This window comes from Lepidochelys kempii, chromosome 5, assembly GCF_965140285.1.
Source record: "Lepidochelys kempii isolate rLepKem1 chromosome 5, rLepKem1.hap1, whole genome shotgun sequence".
Taxonomy (NCBI): Eukaryota; Metazoa; Chordata; order Testudines; family Cheloniidae; genus Lepidochelys; species Lepidochelys kempii.
Genome location: NC_136384.1, coordinates 103,922,574 through 103,946,351, shown reverse-complemented (window position 1 = coordinate 103,946,351; position 23,778 = coordinate 103,922,574). Strand labels below are relative to the sequence as shown.

Genomic DNA, 23,778 nt, shown 5'->3' with positions numbered 1-23,778 from the left:
TACACTTGTTTTCAGATGGGTGAAATACTTAACTACCAGACTTAATATTTGTAAATGTTTTGATTTCCTATGACAGATGTTACAGAAGTGCAAATTGATTATTTTGTTTGCTTTAAAGTTTTTTGTGATGGTTGGCAAGTCACAATCTGATGTTAGACATTTGTTTCCTCCTTTACCCTCCCCTGAAAAAGTATTTTAATGCTGTATAACTTTCTGTCAGTGAAAGTTAACAGACCTTGTAACTCTAAAGGGTCATCTACTCTACAGGCATGATTCTCACTTAGATTAAGGTCACTTTTTTTTTTTTTACATCATTCTGGAAATGTAAAGTGGTTTTAGTACTCAGTTTACATTTATACTACAAGTTTAACCATACTAATGTACTGTTATGGAAGTCTATATTGTAATGTGGTTCTTCATTCATAATTCAGGGAGAACAATTTGGTTAGTAGGCCATAGTAGGGAATCTGTTGCATTCCTGATCATCGTAGTAATTACCTAAATATGTTTTGTTATTACAAAAACAATTAGATTCTAAACCACTCTAACTATGCTAAACTATTGTTTGTAGGCATGTAAGCTTTTTGAGACAAACACTGTGTGTCTGTGTTTCTAAAGGGCCTAGCTGATTGGACTCTCTAGTATGTAATAATATACGTATTAAATATTTGGATTGGACACCAAACAATGAGTGTGAACATAAGGGTTTTTGAGGGCATGAAGAAAGAGGAGACGTGGTGGTGGTGTCATGGACGCAGATGAGTGAATTTTGTTATGTTGATGGCTCCTCTTCTCTGTGCCCTCAAGTAAACTTCTGGCTTCACCTGCAATGCACCTGTGATCGTTCCCCTGTCAAAATCTGAATTCAGGTGCCTCTGATGGCAAATAATCTCTAGGCTTTTTCTTAAAGATATTTGACCTATATCTTCTTTGCTTCTTGTCAAGGCTAGTCATGGCTTCATTACACAACACCGCTGGGCCAAGTCGATTAGAGCATTTATTAACCTGGAGGCAGCAGGTGTAGGAGGGAAAGAACTTGTATTTCAGACAGGTATGATCATGCATTACATTTCCCACTTGTACACATGAGTTGGTTGTGTTTTATTTAGGACAAAAAAACAAACAAACTAAAGTTTTCTTACTAGAAACAAACTTCTTAAAGAATATTGAAAATAGCCCATGAGGTCTATGAGAATAAATTTCACAGCATGCAGACTCCATCAGATCCTTACCTTGAAGATAACAAACTATTGAACAGGTTTAATTACCCTAAGGCTTTGGCACAAGCAGAGACAAAGTCATTGTGAAGACAGTGAGGCAACATGTCTTCTTAATGCCAATTTTTTGTACTTTTTTCCATAATGAATTTAGAATGAAATATTGGCCTTAATCTTGCTTTCCTGGCTCTCATCTGTCAACCTGAAATTTTTAACCATAAAACACTTTGGGATCCTTGAAAATTCCATCTAACTCCTTTTAAAAAACAACAACTCTCTTTTATGCTGTGAAATTCACCATTCAGGCAGGAAATCCTCTGCAGCACAGCTGGAGCTTTAAGTGCAGCAGTTGTAGTTCCATTTTGTGTTGAAGTAGTTGGTACAAAACAGATCAATGGAATGGTGGATAATCCTGCTTCTGTACTTCCTAACACCTTAAATGAGTGCATTTTGTTTTTTCTGTTGGAAGCAGAGCTTTCTGCTGACCACAACTCTGCAGAAATATAAATGGGCTGGTGATAAACTTCCGTTGTATCCTGGTTGGGCTGCAGATTTCCCTCTGCTGCTCCAGTTTATTTATTGCTTCTATGGAAAACTTCAGTAGAGAGTTTTTCAAAACAATGAATTTGACACATTGCTGGAGGAATAATGTGGGAGCTGAGGAGTCTCCCAAACATATCCTTAGGTAGTGGGGAGGAGGGGTTCCAAAGCATTGGAAAGGAGACAGTAAAAACAAAGTTCTAAAATATGAGACATTTATTTTTCCTAAAAATTGCTTGATATCTGCCTAAGGAACAATAGAGGCCTTGCTGTGCTTGAGTGCATTAATCCACATTACTGTATTGTCATTTTAATGACTATACACATTATGAATGACTCCTGTATATCCAGTTATTACATTAAAGGAGCTGTTGAATTCAGTGTTGGTTGGAGCAGAAGTTCTCAACCTCTCCAGACCACTGTACCCCTTTCAGGAGTCTGCTTTGTCGTGTGTACCCCAAAGTTTCCTCACTTAATAACTACTTGCTTACAAAATCAGGCAAAAATACAAAAGTGTTACAGAACACTATTACTGAAAAATTGCTTACTTTCTCATTTTTACCATATAAATATAAAATCAATTGGAATATAAATATTGTACTTACATTTCTGTGTAGTATATAGAGCAGTATAAACTAGTCATTGTCTGTATGAAATTTTAGTTTGTACTGACTTCGCTAGTGTTTTTCATGTAGCCTGTTGTAAAACTACGCAAATATCTAGATGAGTTGATATACCCTCTGGAAGACCTCTGCATACCTCCCAGGGATATAGGTACCTGTGGCTGAGGACCACTGGGGTAGAGTAATGAATCTGAGACAGGAAGTCAGGAATGTCTGAGAACTGTTCCCAGCTTTATCAGTGACTCACTATGTCATCATCACCATATTACTTAATCTATTTCCCAATCAGTGAAGTGGGAGACTAATACTGCTAATACCTCCTCAAGAGTTTTGGGGATTTGGTTTATACATTGCTTTAAAGATCTAAAGTACAAAATGAAGGCTATATATTACTACCCTTGGGATGAAGTAAGAAATACTCCCTTTAGGGGGAAGTGATTTACTTTGTTATGCATTTTCAAACAATTTATGTCTTTTACTCCCTTTCTAGGTATTAAATTGATAATAAATGCATTTAAAGATGTGGTTCTTGAAAAAATGCTTAACTTAATCTAATCCTTTGATAATAGTGGTGTTCAACACAGCATTTAAAAAGTGTTGCTGTTTAAACTAATTTAATCTTCTGAAGTGCTGGCATCAACAAACTTCTGTACTAAAGGGGAAAGTATATACAAGATCAACAAGCAAAAAGCCAGGTGAATCACTGCAGAAGTGCTCTGTGTGCTGGGAGTAGCCAGGAGGGCCCATTGTCACAACCAATGCCATGATTTCAGTATAAGGTTATTAGTCTAATCTGGAGAGACAGAGAGAGGCATTTCTGGAAGGAGTTTTAAAACGAAGCAAGAAAGACATTTCAAAAAACCTTGTGCTATTGTGCCACTCGTTCACCCTGTTATGTTACTTCTAAGGAGAGTGAAGTGCTCCTGTCACTGTAAATATTCAAACGTTAAATTAGTTCTCAGTCCTCCAGTAGAACCTAATGGTAACACTCTAACTGACTTCAGTGCGAGCAAGATATGGCTCTTGAGACTGTTCTGTAGGAACAGAACTGATTGAACGTGAAAGAGATGGATTGAATGATCTGACAGGGCTCTTCAATTAACAGTGACATGGGATTTCAATAAGTGGTGACTATTTACAATGGTATTGACTGTTTCCAGTACATGTTGCTATGGTGCTAACAGTTTGTAGCACAAAGTCAGTGGTATGTGTTAGGGGGCTTATTCCTTCACCCACTTACTTCCCTGGTCCTTCTCGCATGAACAGAGAGCAACAATACCCGAAGTCCAAAGGTGCAAACACTTCAATGTTTATTGGGGTGAACTTCCAGCAAGCATGATTCCAGTTTCTTTCCTTAGTATCCTCCTTCCCAGCTCTGACACCACAGAGCCTTACACTGTGTCCCTGTTCCCATTCCTGCCCTTAGCCAAACATGATTCCAGTTTCCCCACTCCCATTCCCTGTTCCCATTTCCCCCTTTAGCAAAACATGATTCCAATTTCCTTACCCCCCATTCCCTGTTCCCATCTCCCCCACCCCCCTCACTTCCTGATTGACTGCAGACTATATAGTAAAACTTGAGTTCAGCTTAGCTATACCTTAACCAATCATTTTTCTGAAATTTAACTAACCAATCCTAACATAGTGTAACATGATTATGTAACCAATTATATCCCACCCCCTTAATTAGTTTACACCCAGCAAAATTAATTATACAGCAGACAGGAGCAATCACAGAACCAGACAGAGATTATACAGACAAACAATAGCAAAGTGGGAACTATAATGACAAAACAATACAGAAGTGAGGATTTCACATCCTAGCTATTGATAAGTGAGTTCTTGCCAGACAGGATGCTATCAAAGTAAGTTTCCTTTTACATTTTCTAGGCACTTTCCTTTCTCTGGAGGGAATAGGCACTATCAGGACAGGATTGTATTCCTAACAGCCCAATAGCACCTTCTTTCAATGTGACTAGTTTGGAATATGAGGATGTGACCAGTCGCTTCCCAGCTTATGGCTGCCTCTGCTGCTTAGCCAAAGGCCTTAGCCTAAGCACAGAGCCTCAGACTGTCACAGTGAGAGAAGGCTTTTACACCAGCAGACAGTGATTTTAATTCTTTCTTTTATACCTCTATAACTAGCCAAGTGATAAGAATACACCTAAATTTTTAGAGTACAGGCCTTTACAGACAGGCCTGAATATCTATATCCTAACAGTATGTAGATTTAAAATAATCTTGGCATCTTCTTTGACTGAGCCCTCTCCTCTGAGCCACACATGTCTAAACCTTGCTGCTTCTTCCTGTACAGCATCTCCAAGATCCTACATTTCCTCCTTGCTCACACTGCTAAAACTCCATGCCATGATCATCATCTGCCATGAATACTGTTAATACCACCTCTCTGGCATTGAAGCCTGCAACTTCCCCCACTCAAATCTATTCAGAATGTGGCTGCTAAAATATCCTGCCTGGCTCACTGCTCTGTCAGCCCCATCTGAAGTCCCTTGATTGGCATCTCCTCTTCCAGTGCATCAAGCAAAAACATATTGTCCTTACTTTCAAAGTTCTCTACAACTTTCCCCCAACCTACTTAGCCAGGTTGTTATCACAAGGTCATCTCTTGGCACCACTCTGCCCATGATGCCAGCCTGGATTTCCTGACTCTCTGAGCACTTTCAGGTTTTCTCTCATGCTTCATCTTATTGGGGGGGGAAGCTTGGAGTCAAAATCTATAAAGCTGCTTGCCACCTTATCGTCCTCAAAACTTGCCTCTTATGTAATGCATACAATAAATTACAGCCTGATAATGGCTAGGAAAGTGGTGAGCTGTAGTCACTGCTACTAAATGGCTAATTGTGCTCATGTTATGTTTATCTGTTATCCTGTCTTCCCCATCCTAGCCCGCTTATTTGTCTCCTCTGCCTGTGATACCTTTTAAAAAAAAAAAATCTTGTAGGTGGATTGGGGTGAGAACTGTCATTTTTGTACAGTGACTGGCACCGTGGGGTCCAAATTAATTGAGGGTCCTATGTGCTACTGCCACATAAATGGTTATTGATCAACAATATGTCCTAAAGAGTTACTTAGATTTAAAAATTATATAAAGAGACTGTGTGTAATTTTAGGCCCAGATTAGGAAGGATTTTGGTTTTGGGGCAGGAGGAGGCTTTTGTAAAACCTTAATCAAACCATCCTTTCATCTTGGATTAAAACCTCTCCAGAAGAATGTGTAGGTCAAACACTGCATCACTGTGCTATTGCACAAGAGTCAGAAAATGAAACTGATGGTAATCAAGTGAGAGATTTTTTAAGTTGTGGTAGGGACCACAGTGCTAAATTCCCCAATACCTCTGTCTGCTATATGCTGTTCTGATGGAGTGAAGAATCTGTAAACCTGCCATTGAAGAATCCCCCTTGCCTGGGGAAACCTAATGTGACGTAGAGCCATGATAGTGGCTCCTGGCCTATGGAGCCAGCCCCTGAGGGTGCTCAAATCCATGTTGGGATCTGCATGGTGCAGAACTGGCATCAAGATAGGGGTGGTGTGTAAATATGGTTTAAATAGGGATGCCAGTATTGGTTGAACTTATTCTTTGAGGTTTCATCACATGATATAATCTTTAATTCCTGGGGACTCTAGGACAATCCTGGAGAATTGGCAACCCTAGGTTTAAAGCCACCTTGGCTGACTTCCTTCCTAGGCTGTGCCCAGTGCTGGGCTAAAATGGGCTAGGTGCTTTGCTAAAGCATAGGACACCATGCGAGTTTATTTGCAGTGTTCAAACTGAACAAAGTATAAAAAGTAAAAATGGTTTAAATAGTGAAAAATAAATTAAACATGCAATGAGTGCAATTTTAAAAATCCTTGTTCATAATATTGTCACAGGTAAAGACTTGTGTACTACTTGAATCTTTTGTATAGTAATGTTTTAAGAGATTTACTGAATGACAGTAGCAATCTTATGTTAAATCCTCACAGTTCTCAAAGTTTATTTGAGATTGACTTTAATCTCTCACGATGAACGGGCTTTAACTTGTTTTTAAACACTGAGATTAGTGTTTGTTGCATGGGAAAATGGGATTTGAGCATTGTGAACTGGAGACGTGCAGTAATCTAAACAAGAACTACCTTACTGTTTTATGTTGAACCTATAACCATTGTATCTAATCACCGATACAGTTATGATTAAGGCTGGTTGCCTGTCATGGGAAGCATTTTAGTTTAAAAATAAGAAGGTCATAAAAGCATATAAATTTCCCTTAGGAAATTATTAGATCAGAGAAGGATTTACAATAAAATTGATAACCATGTGTCATGGATCCACAAAGCACTCTATGCCTCTAAGCAACCTTTATATAGTGTCTCTGGGAGTGTAGTTGTCTTTTCCCTAGGCTTCGCCTTTTTATAGGGGACAGCCCTGCTACTCAGCTACTCCAAGACTGGGTCCCTGGTTTCAACACCTCTTTTTCTCACCATGGCTCCTTCAGCAGTCCCAAAGAGCTCAAACCCCTGCTGGAGACTTGCCATCTTGGGAGGTCTGCAACTAGCAAATGTTTGCAGCAATACAGGACAGCTGTTTCAAAACAAGATATCCTTTATTAGTCAACAGAAATATGATATTTAGTTCCTTAGATTAGAATGGTAAAGCAAAGCCTGCCTACATGTGTGTGCTGCAGCATAGAGTGCATGTCTTGCCCAAACATCGAGGGTTTCACACACTACTGCACTGGACAGCAGCATTCTTATTATAGTCTAACATCTCAGTTCTTTGTTTCAAGCTTCAGTCACACTTCTTTCACATGTTCAGCCTTCCTTGGCTGGCAATCATTAAAAGTTGAAGTTGGCTGTTGGTCTTCCATTATACCTCCACAGTAACACCATTTATATGTTGATGGTTCTTGCTTGATCATGAATACGCCTACTGATGCACATGCAGCCACTACATTGCTTTCCCTCTGTCCTATAATAGAAATTAGCCCCTTCAGACCCTGTGGCCAAACAATACAAAAGTGATCAGGGAAATGAAGTCATACATTTAAAATTTAAAAAATAGAGAAATTTCCCATATTTTTCATGACCTCTTCTTAGTTGATGATATTCCATTATGCTGGATGTATAGAGAATTATTTGTAAATGAATGCACTAAGGAGTAGGATGATTGGAATGAAGGACAATGACATGAAAAACCCTACAAGTCAGGTTTTTTTTAATCATAGAGGACATGGCTCTCAAACTCGACATGATATAGATATGATCCTGATAAAACTTCAGTTTCCTCTCTCTTCCCATCCACTTCCAATATGGTTTACTGTCCCTACTTTGAATCTTGTGCTCTCTCGCAGCAACATATTTGAGATATTAACTAATTAGCAGCATGAAACTTATTTAAGGGAGAAACTGTGGAAACACGGAAGAAAAGAGTTTTCCATTAAGGTCTGTTTTTATGCGTGAACACTGATACTTAATCCAGAGACTGGTTAGATGTAGTTGAATGTGCCTAGTTCTTCTTTGAGTGTTTGCTTTGTTTTGGGGTAGGTGGATTCAGAATGTACTCCTTCATATCAGGTAGACCGGCCTGCAAGATGCATTTAATTAAGGTGTTTCCCAGGGGTCAGATATTTAAGCCCAGTGATGCCTCCTCTTAGCACTCTTCACTCCTTTAGTTTTGATCTTGTATATGATTCTCCAGTTTTTGTAAATCCCTTGTTTTCCATTGGCAGGGCCTGAAAATCCTTGGTTGGTACAAGCATATGTCTTTGCAGCCAAGCATCCCTTTGCCTCTGTGGTGGCACAGGAAGTGTTTCAGAGTGGAATTATCCCTGCAGATACAGACTTCCGTATCTACAGGGACTTCGGGAATATTCCAGGTATGTTATCAGTAAGCCTGTCAATGGGGGGCATTATTTAATCCTTATCTAGATTTATAACAAGGGGCCAATCCTGTAAATGCTCATTCATGTAACAGTTTTAGGGTTTGGGCTCTAGGCCATGAACTCCAAACTGAAACTTGACTTGGTGTCTGCTTAAGTTTAGGAGGAACATACTGTGTTTCTCCTGTAGGAAAATAACCCTCATGGTTTTTGGTGTCCCACACAGACTAGGTGTATATACTCAAGGTCCTGAGTGTTCTCTGTTTCAGTGTGTCTTCATTCTCTGTCAGCCCCCTGACTTCTAGCACACTATGCTATGGCCATGCCATGGCACACTGAAAATTCTCTGACTTTTAAGTTGTGGACTAATATAGCAAACTACAGTTGATCTTAATTAAACCAAAACGGTACCACATTGTCAAAGTACAGCAGGTTTGAAAATATAAAATGCTTTCCTCCATGACAGCATTGACCACAGTATCACGTTGTAGCTGAGGTTTAATGCCACCTCACAGGTATAGGTTATGGAAAGCTGCTACCCTTGTCACTTTGCAATCCAGATATATGGGCTACAGAAACGTGCTCGTTTCTGGCATATGAGTTGGCAATGGCAGTTTTTGCAAACAGTGTTAATAAAGCCAATGGGTACCCCAGGGAGAAAGAGAGCCTATTACAGGGGGCAACCACATGGGGAAAATTACTTATTTAAAAATCAGGAAAATCTCTTGGAAGTCAAATATATATTATAGCATAGTTACATTTAAAACATTTAAATTCAAGTGGGGAAAAACCCCCACTTGCAATCAAGAATTAAAAGAAAAATTATCTATGTAAGGAATAGACAGGGGAAAAAAGAAGCATCACTTTTAGATTTGTAACTCTTATGGCTGCAGTCTTGCTACTTTCATTGCAGTAGTCATGCTCCAGATGGTCAGGTATGGGGACTTTTGAATCCTTAGTTTACATTTCACACTAATCCCTTTTTCCTAACTACTTAAATAATGGGTGGTTTAATTGGAGAAGACGGCACAAAATGACATCTCATTTGGCACAAATGCTAAAGGAAAATCGATTTCTAGAGGAGGAGGATTGAAGGTATTTTAATATGTCTAGCTTTGAATGAACACTGAGTTATCTTCTTCTCTAGAAAAGTGGTCTACACAGAGTGACACTTAAGGACATGGTTAAAGCAAAGTATTGTACTGCGTGCTCTGAACTGTTCTGAAGCACACTTCTAATCTCAAAATGGATTTTGTAAGCATAGTACCTTCTGATGTAGCTAATCTGTGTCCATCTGTGTTTGGAAATGTACCTACTCTATTAGGTGGCAAATGAGTTTTTATTGCCTTTCTTCTGATAGCCATGCAGAGCGAAAACAGCTGTGTCTGAGAAATGGATTCTATTCCTTCTCGTGCACCAACAAAATTGTTTGTTTGTTTTGATCAGCTACACTGGTACAAAATCAGTGACAGCACTAAGAGTATGTAGGTACTACTGTGAGCGTACACACTATGAATTTCACAGGGGTACACTGAAGGCATCATTTGGCTTGCAGAATCTCTACTAGTGGTGATTCATGGGAAGGAAAGAACTCAGCTTGATTTTTGGAGTCCAAGCAGACTTTGCAAGACTGGCAATTACAAAAAATCTCTTTTTACTTGTAAGCTGACCACACAGAATTGTTAAGCAGTGGTAATCATGCAATCTCAGGATTACATTTTCTAGTTGCTTTTCTGTATAGAACCACACTGAATCTTTAGTGATGATGCTGGGAAAGCACAAAATCTGGAATTTGGCTGTTGGCTGGTAAGAGTGATATTCCACTGCTTCAGGCAGACAACCAGTCACCAAATAAACTATGGAAGGTGATAGGGGGCTTATGCTGTCCTTGGAGGCTAGAGGCTAGCTTCATTAGAGAATCAGGTGATCAGGAATATTGGCATAGGCATGACTTTCTACAGTAGAGGGAAGCTGTGTGTATAAACACCAGGCATGGCAGTAAAATACAGAAGGTTCAAATATTTTCATATACCTTTAATTAAATATGTCCAGGTTCTGTTACAAAATTGGTTCTTAAGCAGTCTTACTACATGTGGTAAGCTGTTCAAGTCATAGTAGTCAAAAGTGGTTGTTGGGTTACACTGGTAGAACAAAACTATTTTTTACTTTGTAAAATGTTCTGAAAGCTTTCAAGTGTTTTTGATTAGGTTTAGGTAACTTTAATCATAGTCCTTTTCTATCTTCATAGGAATAGACTTGGCTTTTATTGAAAATGGCTACATTTACCATACAAAATATGACACACCAGACAGAATACTAACGGATTCAATTCAGAGAGCAGGTTGGTATTCAGACTTCCATCAAAAATTCGATAAAGAATATGGCTAAATGAAAATTGCTTCCTTTTCCCACTAATCCTTATCATAGCCCCTATAAGTTGGAAATTTCTTAACGATTAGTGATGCATAATCTAAACATTTGGTAAATTTCAAAAGAAATGAAACTTCTCAGAATTCAGTGGCTCCTGATTTGTAACAAGCTATGGAGCCTCTTTCAGATTGAAATCTGGCCAGGCCAGTGTTGACCAAATTCATCACCCTCTGATGACTGTTCAAAGATCTGTCTCTGGCCATTTTCATATGGGCAAATATGCACAATACTTTGAATCCTTGTTTAATATTCTCCACAAGGAGGCTGAGGGTTAAATGGGTGACATGGAGACTGAACTGCCTCTAGGATTGGTCCTTCCCTAACGAGGGCAGAACGAAAATGGCAGGACAATCTGGGCAAGCTTCTGCTGCTGCCACTGCCCATATTTTATTATTTCCGGGGATAAAGAGAACAATTCACTTTCCAGATCTGTCAATATTTTACCTTTTTATAAGCACTAAATTTACTCTTAAGAGAATCTGTAAAAGAAATTATTAATAGATTTTTGAAAAACCACAACACCCAAGTGTGTGCTTGTCACCACCAGGAATATTAACAAAATTAGTGTCTTCTTTCTTTGACTGGTAGAATTAAATCAATTTTACTCTTTCCAGGCTTGTTTCTCAATCTTTTTATAGGCACTCAAGCATCAGTTGTCGTATTGCAGTCATGAATAAATTATATAGCTAATATTCAGTTTTAGTTGAAGGAATTGGTTCAGCAGCAGAGTTCTGTGAATAACTTTCATGGAGATCAAACAGTTTTACATGTTTTGTTTTGTTTTTAAAGTAATACAGCTGCAAGATCTAGTGTACTTCTGTTTTTTTCCCCCCCATCCTTGTTGTAAAGCTGATGCTCCTCATTTTGATAATTTGTTACAGCAAGAGCATGTCACTGCTTAGAGCTTGGTTCCCAAGGATTTTTTATATTAAGGGTCACTATGTAGGTTTAGAACAGTGGTTCTCAAACTGTGGGTCAGGACCACAAAGTGGGTTGTGACCCCATTTTAATGGGATCGCCAGAGCTGGCTTAGACTTGCTGGAGCTCAGGGCTGAAGCCCAAGCCCCACTGCCCAGGGCCAAAGCTGAAGCATTCAGCCCTGAGTGGCGGAGCTCAGGTTACAGGTCCCTCTGACTGGAGCTGAACCCCTTGGGCTTTGGCTTTGACCCTCTACCCTGCCCAGGGTAGTGAGGCTCGGGCTTTGGCTTTGGCACCCCACCTGGGGTAGTAGGAATCAGGCAGACTTAGGCTTCGGTCCCACCTCCTGGGGTTGTGTAGTAATTTTTGTTGTCAGAAGGGGGTCGCGGTCCATTGAAGTTTGAGAACTCCTGGTTTAGAAGAATATTTTGCATTGTGTGTAATCAAATATGAAATGACAGCTGAAAGATCTTAAACACATTTCTAACGTGATGTAGAAGTATAATTTTAAGATGTAATGGTTTTTTTTATAACATCTATATATAGAACTATGTACTTGTTTTTCCTATTTTCCTATTATATATATTGTCTTTTTTTTCCCCCCCCTTAAACAGGTGACAATATATTAGGAATGCTAAAATACTTAGCAACATCAGATAAATTGGCAAAATCTTTTGACTATCGGCATGGAAATGTGGTCTTCTTTGATGTATTTGGTCTGTTTGTCCTGGCCTACCCTGCTCGTGTTGGCACCATCATGAACTATATAATAACTGCAGTTACTGTCCTTTATCTAGGAAAAAAAATATTACAGCCCAGAAACAGGGGTAAGTCCAGTTAAGACAAATGTGATTTTTCTGAAGAGGAGGAACTTGTAAGTTTTTAAATAAACAGGAGCTAACATGATAGGAAATTATCAGCAGATTATGCAGTTACTTGCATAGATGAACTTTAAAATGGATATTGTGTACTCAGTGGCTTGTGTCATTTGCTTTGGAGCTCATTGTATTAAGTCACTCAAGCATGAAATGACTACAGTGATAAAGGGATATCATCATAGGCCCAAAATCAAGACTGTGTTGTAGCTCAGCTTTTCATGAAAATTTCAGTGGCATTTTTTAAAAAGTTAAAAACAGCCATCTGAAATTATTTCAAAATGATTCAATGTCCAGTTTAAATTGTTAGTTTTAGTAACACGGGCAGGGCTTTTTTCTTTCTTATTTAAAAAAGGGGTATCTTTTTACATACAAATTTGTCAATATACAGCAGCAAATAATAAAACAGTCTTTTAAAAGGAATAAAGGGGTACTAAAACTTACTTAAAGGACCTTGTTCATGTAGGCTAAATAGACTTATAGACTTTAAGGTCCGAAGGGACCATCGTGATCATCTAGTCTGACCTCCTGCACATTGCAGGCCACAGAACCTCACCCACTCCTGAAACAGACCCCCAAACCCTGGCTGAGTTACTGAAATACTCAAATCATGGTTTAAAGACTTCATGTTACAGAGAATCCACCCTTTACACTAGTTTAAACCTGCGAGTGACCCATGCAACCTCCTACAGAAGCTACGGAAACTACCTTCTTTCTCTGGGAAAACATAAACTGGAATCCTTAAAAAAACAAACAAGAGGTTTCCTAGGCTGTGGGATAATCTCTCAAGGGAAATGCCCTGAACAAATCACTAGTTCAGTAAGAAAGGATCTTATAGTGATAAGGACATGGGCTGGATAGCTTAGGCCCTGATGCTGCAAAGGAATCTTCAACAGCAGACCCCTAAACCTACATTGCGTCTTGTTTAATTGCTTTAATTTCCAAGGTGATCATTGTTGTAATTTTAGTTCCAGTATAGCACCCTAACTATAAGATGTAGCTAATAAAATGGCCCATTGCATTTGAGTTTACTATTCTTTCTCTCTTCCTTAGCTATTAACTACATGAAGGAGCTCTCCGTTGCATTTGGCTTCACATTGTTAAGTTGGTTCTCCACATTAGTGACTGTTCTTATTGTGGCAGTGTTCATCTCTCTCATCGGACGGTCTCTTTCTTGGTATAACCACTTCTATGTCTCCATCTTCTTGTATGGAACTGCAGCTGCAGCTAAACTAATCCTTGTGCACACGTTAGCCAAAAAGTTCTATTATAAGGTAAGTGCTGATTCTTTGTAGTTTACTGGTTGGTGACATGGAGTAGAAAAATTAGATCATTACTGATGATGAACAGGGATTTAATAATCTGAACTGTGATACAGTATTGGCTACTTGGAAGCCCATCAGTTCAGTTGGCTCATAAGCTTCATGAAGATTTGTATCTCTGTCTAACATGTATTTAAAGGACATCTCTTAGGGTGTTAAGTTGAATATTTTTAAGCATATTATCAAACTGGATCAGTCCCTAGACCCATCTAGTTGAGAATATTGTGTCTGACAGTGACCAATACTAGATGCTTCAGAAGAAAGGGCAAGAGCCCCATGGTAGGCTAATTTAAGATAATTCTACTGCATTAGGTCTCATCCTGGTCTCTAGTAGTTAAATTGGTTTAACCCTGAAGCATGAGGTTTTGACGTTCTTGTTATCACTAATTATGATAACTCTGCATATTCTTTATCTATGTAGTTATTCAGTCATTCTTTAAATCTTGTTAATTTTTTTGGCTTCAGATAACTGCCTGTGGCAATGAGTTCCACAAATTAATCACAGACTGTGTGGAAAAGTGGTTCCTTTTATTTGTTTTGAATTTCTCACCTTTTAAATTTTATTAAATGATCCTTTAGTCTTGTGTTATAAGGCAGAGAGAACAGAAGTTCCCAGTTTACCTTCTCTGTACTATTCATTATTTTATATACTTTTATCATGTGCCCTCTTATTTTTCTTCTTTCTAAGATAACAATCCCAGTCTTTTCAATCTCTTCTTATGAGTTTTCCCCTGGCTTTGATCATTCTCTTGTTGCTCTTCTGTGAATTTCTAATTCTGCACTTTCCATTTTGAGTACTACACAGAGTATTCTAGGTGAGGCCATACCATTGATTTATATAATGGTATTATAATTTCCATGGTGTTCATCCCATTCCTTACGCATCCTAATTTCTTGTTTGGTTTTTTGACCACAGCTGCACATTGAGTAGAAGTCTTCATTGAGCTATCTACGGTGACGTCCAGGTCCCTTTCTTGAGTTCCTATAATTAATTTAGAACCCTGTAAGTTGTATCGGTAGTTTACATTTTCACTTCCAATGAGCATTACTTCGCATTACTGACATTGAATTTCATTTGTCATCATGTTGCTATGATATTCTGGGGTGCAATCCAGACATTGAAGGGCTGTGTCACCTTTGTCCTGCAACCTGGGGAGCCTCACAGTGCTTTGCTACCGTAACTCGCAACTTTGGCCCCTCAATAAACAAAAAAACAGCATGCAAGTCACACCCTGAGTGTCTGCTGGCAGGCTGCAGCTATACATGCTTCAGTCACACTCTGGTTTCCACCAGCCTTGATTACCACTTGCGTGGTTATCTCAATACACTCCCAGTCCCAGATTTTCCCTCAAAATGTATGTTCTGTACTGTCCAACCCTCTCCTGAACAGTTCAGATATTTTAGGTCTGTTGCCCCTCTAAAGTCCTGCTACTTTAAATGGAGTTATCTCATAGTCCAGTTTAACGACAACAATTGGATTAGTTTTGATTAAAGAATAAAACAAGTTTATTTACATACAAGAAGATAGGTTTTAAGTGAGTACAAGTATAAGGTATTAAAATCAGAAATGGTTACAAGAGAAATAGAGATGAAATGGTTTCTATTACTAGAACTTAACAAACTAGAGTTGATGAAGGTGAAACCCCCTACCACATGTTTTCACTAACATTGCTAACCAATGTTAAAAATGTGCCTGATCTTGCCTGTGGATCCTGGTGTTTCCTTTGAAAAAAATAAAATAACCCTCGAATTTGACAATATAAAATACTATACCCAAAAAAGGCTTTAATGTAATTGTATATGCAGTAATAAAACTGAATATATAGGAAGAGGTATAGTTACAGCTGCTGCTGAAACTGTAACTCAGAATCTTCTTAAGTGTTTGTGAAATGTGTTTTCATGTGGTTACAAACCATTTGCTACATATGAAAGTAAAAAGCAATGTGGATAAAACATACATCTAGAAAATGTTGCCTTCCTTTTCTGTTAATTCTCTCTTCCTTCTCTCCAACTTCCAAACTAATCTCCTGTAAACTACTTTTTTGAATCTGCTCTGATGTAGCATCTAATTATATAGCTCCATAAAGGGAAAGAAACTGGTGTGGCAGTGTTTATAAAAGGATAGATGGTGACCAAACAAAACTTTAGCTGTGTATAAGCAACAGAAATTTGCAGTAGTGGCCTTAAGAGATCTGATATATACTGATAACTGTGTGGGCTAATTCTGTATTTTTTCTTTTTTCTTTACAGAATACAAATGAGCAGTACCTGGGGGAGATGTTCTTTGATGTCTCACTTCTTGTTTGGTCTATTGCATTGGTTCTAATCACTCAGCTAGGCCTTTGCTCTGCATTCATCTGTGCAATGTGGGTAGCGTTTCCTTTACTCACAAAACTATTGACCTATAGAGAATTCAAACAAAAAGGTAAAATTTGATTTTATTATTTGACAACCTAGCAGCTCAGTTATTATATGTCCGGGCATGATTACAGCCAGCTTGAACTAAACTAAAGAGAATTCCCATTAATGTGGTGTGGTTCTTTAAACAAAAATAACTTCTCTGAGCTCTGAATTATTCTAACTTAAGAAAACCAGTAGCATTTTGTTAGGAATAACTGTAACCTTGACATAAAGGCAGTTTTTAGAATAGAGCAGATATGTAGGAGTGGTTTGAGTCATCTATGTAATTAGAGTCCTGTGCGGATACAAAATTTATATCCACATCCAATCTGCAATCCACAAAAATGGTCCAGGGATATCTTCCTCCGTGGACGCAGATATCCACAGATACAAAGCGATATCAGATACAAAGCGGATTTGCAGGGCTCTATATATAATATTCCAGTATTGTCACCCTGAAGCCTAGAATGTCTGTCAGTGTGAAGCTATGGAAACAGCAACAAGCATGTCTCTTTGTTCAGCATATCACAAGGTTCAATCATCACTAGAGTTTGCAGTCTGTTACCATCCACTTTCTAAGTTCTCAACTATTTTGACTTCACGAATTACACCTGTTTGTTGTACGGCTACACATCTATGCCATGCCAAGAGTCCTAGACCATTGTGATATCAGAGGTAACTCAACCTGTCACCACCCTTCCTTTACAACTAATTTGCATGCAACAATTTCATTGACCATGTGAGGAAGGTTGCACAGATGTGGATTATTTGGCCCAAATGCTACACCCATGTGAGAGAGCCTCGGCTTTTGGCTACTAAAATAATATATGTATCAATATAGATTCAGTGGGGTAAATTATCAGTGTTTTCAGTTTTTTGATCATTGTTCAAATATTTAGATGGAAGATGGGACCTAAAGCAGTGTTATAGTTAGACACTGATATTGAGACAAAAGTCTGTTTTGCTTTTTTCACAATACCAATATAGTATTATGTGGCTTTAAAAATGTCTTGCACTGGCATGGTCTGTACCAAATGGAGCCTTCTGTCCATGTAGATGGACCTCGCCCTTGGAAATAGCTTGTATTTGTGCCTTGATATTATATACAGTAACTAATTAAAACTGTAAATTCTGTATCTTAACAGGCTACAGAATATAATGCTTGCTTGTTTTTTTCCTCTCTCCTGTAGGTGCCACAATAAGATTTGTTGTGATTTACATGCTGGGAATGTTTATTCCATACCTGTATATAATGTACCTCACCTGGACGATATTTGAAATGTTCATTCCCATCATGGGTCGAAGTGGTACAGAAATTCCACCTGATGTAGTGCTGGCAGCCTTTATCCTTAGCAGCACTGTAATTCTATCTTCCTATTTTGTAAGGAGTTTTTTTTTTTTTTTTTTTAGATCTTGTAATCTATATATTGAGCTACTTTTTTAAAGGAATATTTGAAATTAATCGTGGTTTAATTGTAGGCTAAAAAGCTAGCGTATTACAAGGAACTCCCATAAAAGTAGCTAAATCAACACATTAAAATTAAACTAGACTTCAGAGCTGCTGTTTGTGGATATTTGAAAGCCAAATTCTACCTTCATATAATGGTGTGCTCCTCTCAGTGAAGTTGATTGAAGTTGTACATATTACAGGGTTGAATTTTGCCCAGTATCTGACTAGAGAGTTGGATTTATACATGATATGAAAATGAGATGCTGATGGGGAAGCTCAGTGGCTTTTCCCTATTGGTGAAGGAGTCACCGAGAGGACTAGTACATTTTTTTGGTCAATATTCTGTTGAAGTAACCTGCTGTCTATGAAGATGGGGGTCCATCCCATTATAAACTTCCCTTCCTGTATTCAGGATGATTCTTTTGCATTCATGGTGAGATTAAACTGAGTCATTGTACAGGAGAGAGTTTAAATGCAGTAAACAATACATTGTTAGTTGAAGCAAACCCATTTAGACAGAACACAAGAATATATCTGCTGTAGGGTGGAGATGCACAGATCCGTGCAAGGGAAGAGTATCCTCAATTGAAAAACATAATTTAACTTTCTTGAGATATTTTAATACTGGAGGCTAATTAAGACTTTAGTGTAATTTAGGAAGAATGTGGCATTGTGTATAAATTGACCTGAATAATATATAAATACCATGATGTTTCAACACTGTTTTTAACAATGGCCCTCACACAGTCCTCTAATTAAAAATAATCAGGTACCATTTTCTAATGAACATTTTAAAAAACTATGTGTGCTTTCTTAAAACTCCAGGAAATTTGCACATAGATCTAGCATATTGGTTATTTAAGATTGCAAGACTTAACATCTCTTGCATCAAATTAAATAACACTTGTGAAGATAATCACATTTTAAAATGTCCTCTGAATTCCATAAATTAGATCTTTAGAAATATACTAGCACTAGCTTTCGTTATTCAGTGCAGTAATTTCATAACTAGTGTCTGATATTTTTATTTTGTAGCTTAACTTCATCTATCTTGCCAAAAGTACAAAGAAGACACTGATAACTTTAACTACAGTGTTTGGAGTTACACTAATTCTTGTTTGCAGTGGAGTATTCTTCCCATACAGTTCTGATTCTGCTAATCCAAAGCCTAAGCGAGTCTTTCTCCAGGTAAGAAAAACCTTACATAATATATAGCCTACATTTAAAAAATTCTTTTTTTTTAAACTGATGTTTTTCTCTTCAGCCTTCCTTTCCCCCTTCAAAGAAGGGTATTTTGTCCTTGGATACAGGACAATTCATAAGAGGATTGTTCATTTCCAAGCAGTTAAAATAATGTAGCTGCTTGAGATTATTGTAACTTTTTTTGTTGTCATTGCTCATGGTGGGCCACTCTTCCCTGACTTCTGTTCGGTTACACCAGGAATGAATTTGGCTCAATAAACATGTTTAAATACTTACATATATTTGTTCTAACCAACAATATTTTTAGAAGTAGCATGCAGGAAGCTAGGTAGACTGTCTCTCTTTTGATCCTTGTGGAGCAGTCCATCTATTTCCTGTGGAGGCTGGTTCAGCTGCACTCTGTATATGCTGATTTTGTTGGAGTGCTATGGTCAACCTGAAAGGATAGCGGGTTAATCTTCAGCAGTGAAAGGATTTGCCTTCCCCAGTTAGTTTTAGAGTGCACATGTATGTGCAAAGAGTGGGTGGAGTGCCAAGTGTAGCTTTGCAATGGTTAAAAGTCTTACCAGACTTTGGAACACCACAAAGTGTAAAAACAAGAAGTGTTATCAAATAAAGGCAAATTGTCTTGTTGCAGTGGGCTTGGAGCCTCTTTCTCTGTTTATCTCCAGTTGAGAGATCTGACATCAAGAAAACTTATTAGTAACTTAAAAGACAACCAGTCCTGTTTATCAATGATATCCTGGTATTATGTAGTGGAATTACCTTCTTAGCAGAGTAGTGGGTAGTGGCAGTAATTTGGAAACTGGGATAATTGATTTTGCTCCTGACAACTTGTTCTTCTTTCAGCGATGGTGCCTATGTGTATCCCACATGTGGGACACCCATGTGTCTGAGTCCGGAGTTTCTTACAAGCAGTTTCCATTAGCTCACATGTGCCATAGTTCTCGTGCTCCCAACCAATGGCGTAAAGGGAGATGTGGGCTGACACCTCTCCAGTTCCTTCTGACCACCGCATGCTCTGAGTCAGAATCTTCCATGTCCTCAGCATCTTTTTTACTGCACCATTCCTGTAAGACTTGTGTATAACTAGTTTCTTTAGGAGTTTTTATAGTATAGTCTAGCATAATCGGGGTAGTCAATTATTTTTTGTCAAGGTCCAAATTTCTTGGGCAAGGTATAGTCAAGGTCCAGACTCCAAAGAAAATAACAATCAAAAATAACAATAATGATAAGTAAATAAAAGGATTTTGGGGTCTGTTCAAAAGCATGTTGCAAGTTCTTCTAGCATGACATGGGGGCAAGATCAAACATCCCAGTCCAGGGCTGGTGCAACTCAGAACCTGGTATTTGGCTGGGCATCAAAGATAGAATGCTTACGTTTCAAGAGGGTGCAATCTATCTTTAATGAAAGGAGAAAAGTTTCTACAATAAGCTGTTCGAGTGCTTGCTCATATTGATTCCAGTTAGGTGTGTACGCGTCACGTGCATGATCGTCGAAAGATTTTTACCCCAGCAACACTCGGTGGGTCAGCTGAGGCACCCACTGGAGTGGCGCCTTCATGGCGCTGGATATATGCCCCAGCCGACCCAGTGCCCCTTAGTTCCTTCTTACCGCCCGGGATGGTCGTTGGAACTGTGGAGCGCAGCGTAGCTGATCTCCACTCTCCCTAGCTTTCTCTCTTAGTACCTGTTAATAGTTGTTAGTAGTTAGTGTAGTTAGATTAGGGTACTTAATAGGGTGGAGCGGGGTCTTCTCCCCTCTCCCCCGTCCTGGTACTGGGGCCCCTGCCTGGGTCTCTGTGCTTCAAACCCTGCTCGGCTTGTCTGAAGCCGATGCCAACAGGTGGACCCCCCTCCCCCCACGACTCTTGCCTAAGGTGTCTGGGGGAATCCCACCAAGCGGACAAGTGCCGCATTTGCAAAGCCTTCAAGCCAAGGACCAAAAAGGAGCAGGACTTTAGACTCAAGCAGCTCCTTTTGGAGGCGGCACTTAGCCTGGTCCCTTCCTCCGCTCACCGGGACTCGGCGTTGTCTTCAGTGCGAAGTGCCCCTGTGGCACCGACTGGTCCAGCACCGCGTTCGGACTCTGCTAAGGACTCACGGCGTCGGGCCCCCCCCGGCACCTCCACCACCGTGGCGCCAGTCCCTATCTCCTGGCCAGAAGAAGCAGCAGCCCAAGCAGGTACTGACTGCTTCTTCGTTGTCAGTTTGATAGCCACCGACACTTCCCGCGCCGGAGCCAAGTCCATTGTTGGAGCGCACAGGACAAGTAATGGCTCCTGCACTGTCCACTCTGGCGCCGCAAGGGCTGTCGAATCCGATGCCTGTTAGCTCCCCAGTGCACACCGCGGTCGAGCTAAGGCTGCCCTCCATGCTGTAGACCTTCTCTACAGCGCAGGACTTGATCCCACTCACAGAGCCGACTCCCCTGCAGCCAGTGGCACCGCTGGTGCGGGTGGTGCCATCGAAGGGAAAACCATCCCTGATATGACCGCCGTCGCCAAGTGAAGCAGAGCGGCACTGGTTCCGGGCCCGATCTTGGTCCTGGCACCTTTCACAGTGTCGCTCGCAGTCCTGGCACCGATCCCGTTCTCGGCGCCAGTTGTACTCGTGACATCGCTCCAGCTCGTGGAGATCAGAATCGCAGTACGGCTGGTACTGATCGCACTCTCGGCACTGCTCCCGGTACTGGTCAGAGCAGCACTCGACCCGGAGCCAATTCCAATGCCGGTCTTGTCGAAGTTCACCATTGAGATCCAGATCAGGCTCCCGGTACTGATATGACCACAGGCACCGATGGACATCTCGGTACCGTTCTACATCTTGCCACTGGTCCACGGCACCATACAGCACTGGATGGCTCTGCGCCAACACGTTCGCCACTGCTTTGGCCGTCTCATTCCGCCTCCATGTCGTCACGCTCACAAGGTGGCCAACACGCCCAGGACTAGGGCGAGGATGGTGCAGGCCAGTGGCTGGACGAAGGCCAGGACCTGAGCCAAGGACCTCACTGTGGTCTTTTGGGACCCCCTGGGCATACCATCAGGCCCAAGGGGTTCCTTCAGGGGCTTCCCGTACCAGAGGCCACTGTGTCTCGTCCCTCCGTCCTCCCCCGATGGTTCTGAGGGGACTACTCCAGCGCCAACACAGGCCCACGCACCTAGTGTGGTGGACCTTGGGCAATAAGTTCCTCCACGTGATGACCCCACGCAGGAGCCCTTAGTCCCAGGGGTATCTTCCTCATCCTCGCCTGATGAGGCAGTGGCAGGGACTACGGTTTAGGGCCCTCCTCCTATGGACCTCCACGCCCACTAGGAGTTGCTCCGCAAGGTGATGCGCAATATGAACCTCCAGGTAGAGGACCTGGTGGTTGACATTTTGTCCGTGGAGGCACCGTCCAGGGTGGCCCTCCCAGTCATACGGACTATATAGGCCAATGCCAAGACAATCTGGCAATCGCCAGCCTCTATTTCACCAAGGGGGTGGAAAGGAAGTACTGTGTCCCCTCAAAGGAGTATGAGTACCTCTACCCACACCCCAAACTGTGTTCCCTTGTCATGGCTTCAGTTAATGAGAAGGAACAGCATGGTCAGCAGGCCCCAGTGCCCAAATCAAAGGATGCTAGACGCCTAGACTTGTTTGGGCGCAAGGTGTACTCGGCCGGAGGGTTGCAGCTCAGGGTGGCCAACTATCAGGCACTCCTGGGCAGATACGATTATAATTCATGGTACTCTATTGAGAAATTCAAAGAGTTTTTTCCACAGGAGTCCAGAGAGGAATTTGGGGCTTTAGTGGAGGAGGGCAAGAAGGTGGCCAGAACCTCCCTGCAAGCCTCTCTGGACATGGTGGACTCCGTGGCTAGGACCCTAACCTCGGCCATAGCCAGGTGCCGCATCTCATGGCTGCAGGTCTCTGGCTTACCACTAGAGTTGCAGCAGACCTTCCAGGACCTACCCTTTGATGGCCAGGGCCTGTTCTCAGACAAAACAGACTCAAGGCTGCAGAGTCTGAAGGACTCGAGAACTATTATGCGCTCTCTGGGAATGCGTACCCCAGTAATGCAGAGAGAGCCCTTCAGACCACAGCCTCAGAGGTCCTACCCTCCCCCATCGGCTGGGCCTAAGCAGAACCTTTTGAAGGTGCGCCTGAGGACGGAGCACCAGTCTCCATTCAGGCTCCTTCCCCACCTTTCCAAGATAGTCTCTCCCATTTCCTCCGTGCATGGTCTCACATAACGTCAGACTTTTGGGCCCTTTCATAGAATCATAGAATATCAGGGTTGGAAGGGACCTCAGGAGGTCATCTAGTCCAACCCCTTGCTCAAAGCAGGACCAATCCCCAATTTTTGCCCCAGATCCCTAAATGGCCCCCTCAAGGATTGAACTCACAACCCTGGGTTTAGCAGGCCAATGCTCAAACCACTGAGCTATCCCTCCTCCCCTTTGCACGGTGGAAAGGGGTTACTCCCTTCAAGTTGGTTCTCCCCGCACCCTCTACCCCCACCTCTCTTCAGGGCCCCTTTTCACAAGCACCTCCTTCTACAGGAAGTCCGATCACGCCCAGGTTCCACGGAGAGTCTAAGAGAGTCAAGGGACAGGGGTTTTTACTCCCACTACTTCCTAATCCCCAAGGCCAAGGGCGGGCTTCGGCCCATCCTGGACCTACAAGGACTCAACAAATTCATGGTAAAGTTGAAGTTCCGCATGGTCTCTCTAGGGACCATTATTCCTTCCTCAGATCCTGGAGACTGGTACGCTGCCCTCGACATGAAGGACGCATACTTCCACATCATGATCTACCCAGCGCACAGACGCTTCCTTTGCTTTGTGGTCAATCAACAGCACTTTCAATTCACTGTCCGTCCTTTTGCCCTATCTACGGTCCCCAGGGTGTTTACCAAGTGCATGGCTGTTGTGGTTG

General features: G+C 41.0%; 1 protein-coding gene across 11 annotated transcripts in view; it reads left to right on the top strand.

The window, feature by feature from the left end:
* ERMP1 (endoplasmic reticulum metallopeptidase 1) overlaps positions 1-23,778 on the top strand; it is a 64,615-nt gene that overhangs the window by 15,907 nt on the left and 24,930 nt on the right. For all 11 annotated transcript variants that reach the window (XR_012159103.2, XR_012159102.2, XR_012159099.2 and 8 more), the window contains exons 4-11: positions 946-1,051; positions 8,108-8,254; positions 10,506-10,598; positions 12,220-12,432; positions 13,534-13,754; positions 16,053-16,227; positions 17,393-17,583; positions 18,688-18,840. Coding sequence is in view for 3 of the 11 variants with exons in the window: in XM_073345292.1 (XP_073201393.1) it covers positions 946-1,051; positions 8,108-8,254; positions 10,506-10,598; positions 12,220-12,432; positions 13,534-13,754; positions 16,053-16,227; positions 17,393-17,583; positions 18,688-18,840 (1,299 nt within the window). In the remaining 8 variants the exon portion in view is untranslated. The remainder of the gene's footprint in view (positions 1-945; positions 1,052-8,107; positions 8,255-10,505; positions 10,599-12,219; positions 12,433-13,533; positions 13,755-16,052; positions 16,228-17,392; positions 17,584-18,687; positions 18,841-23,778) is intronic.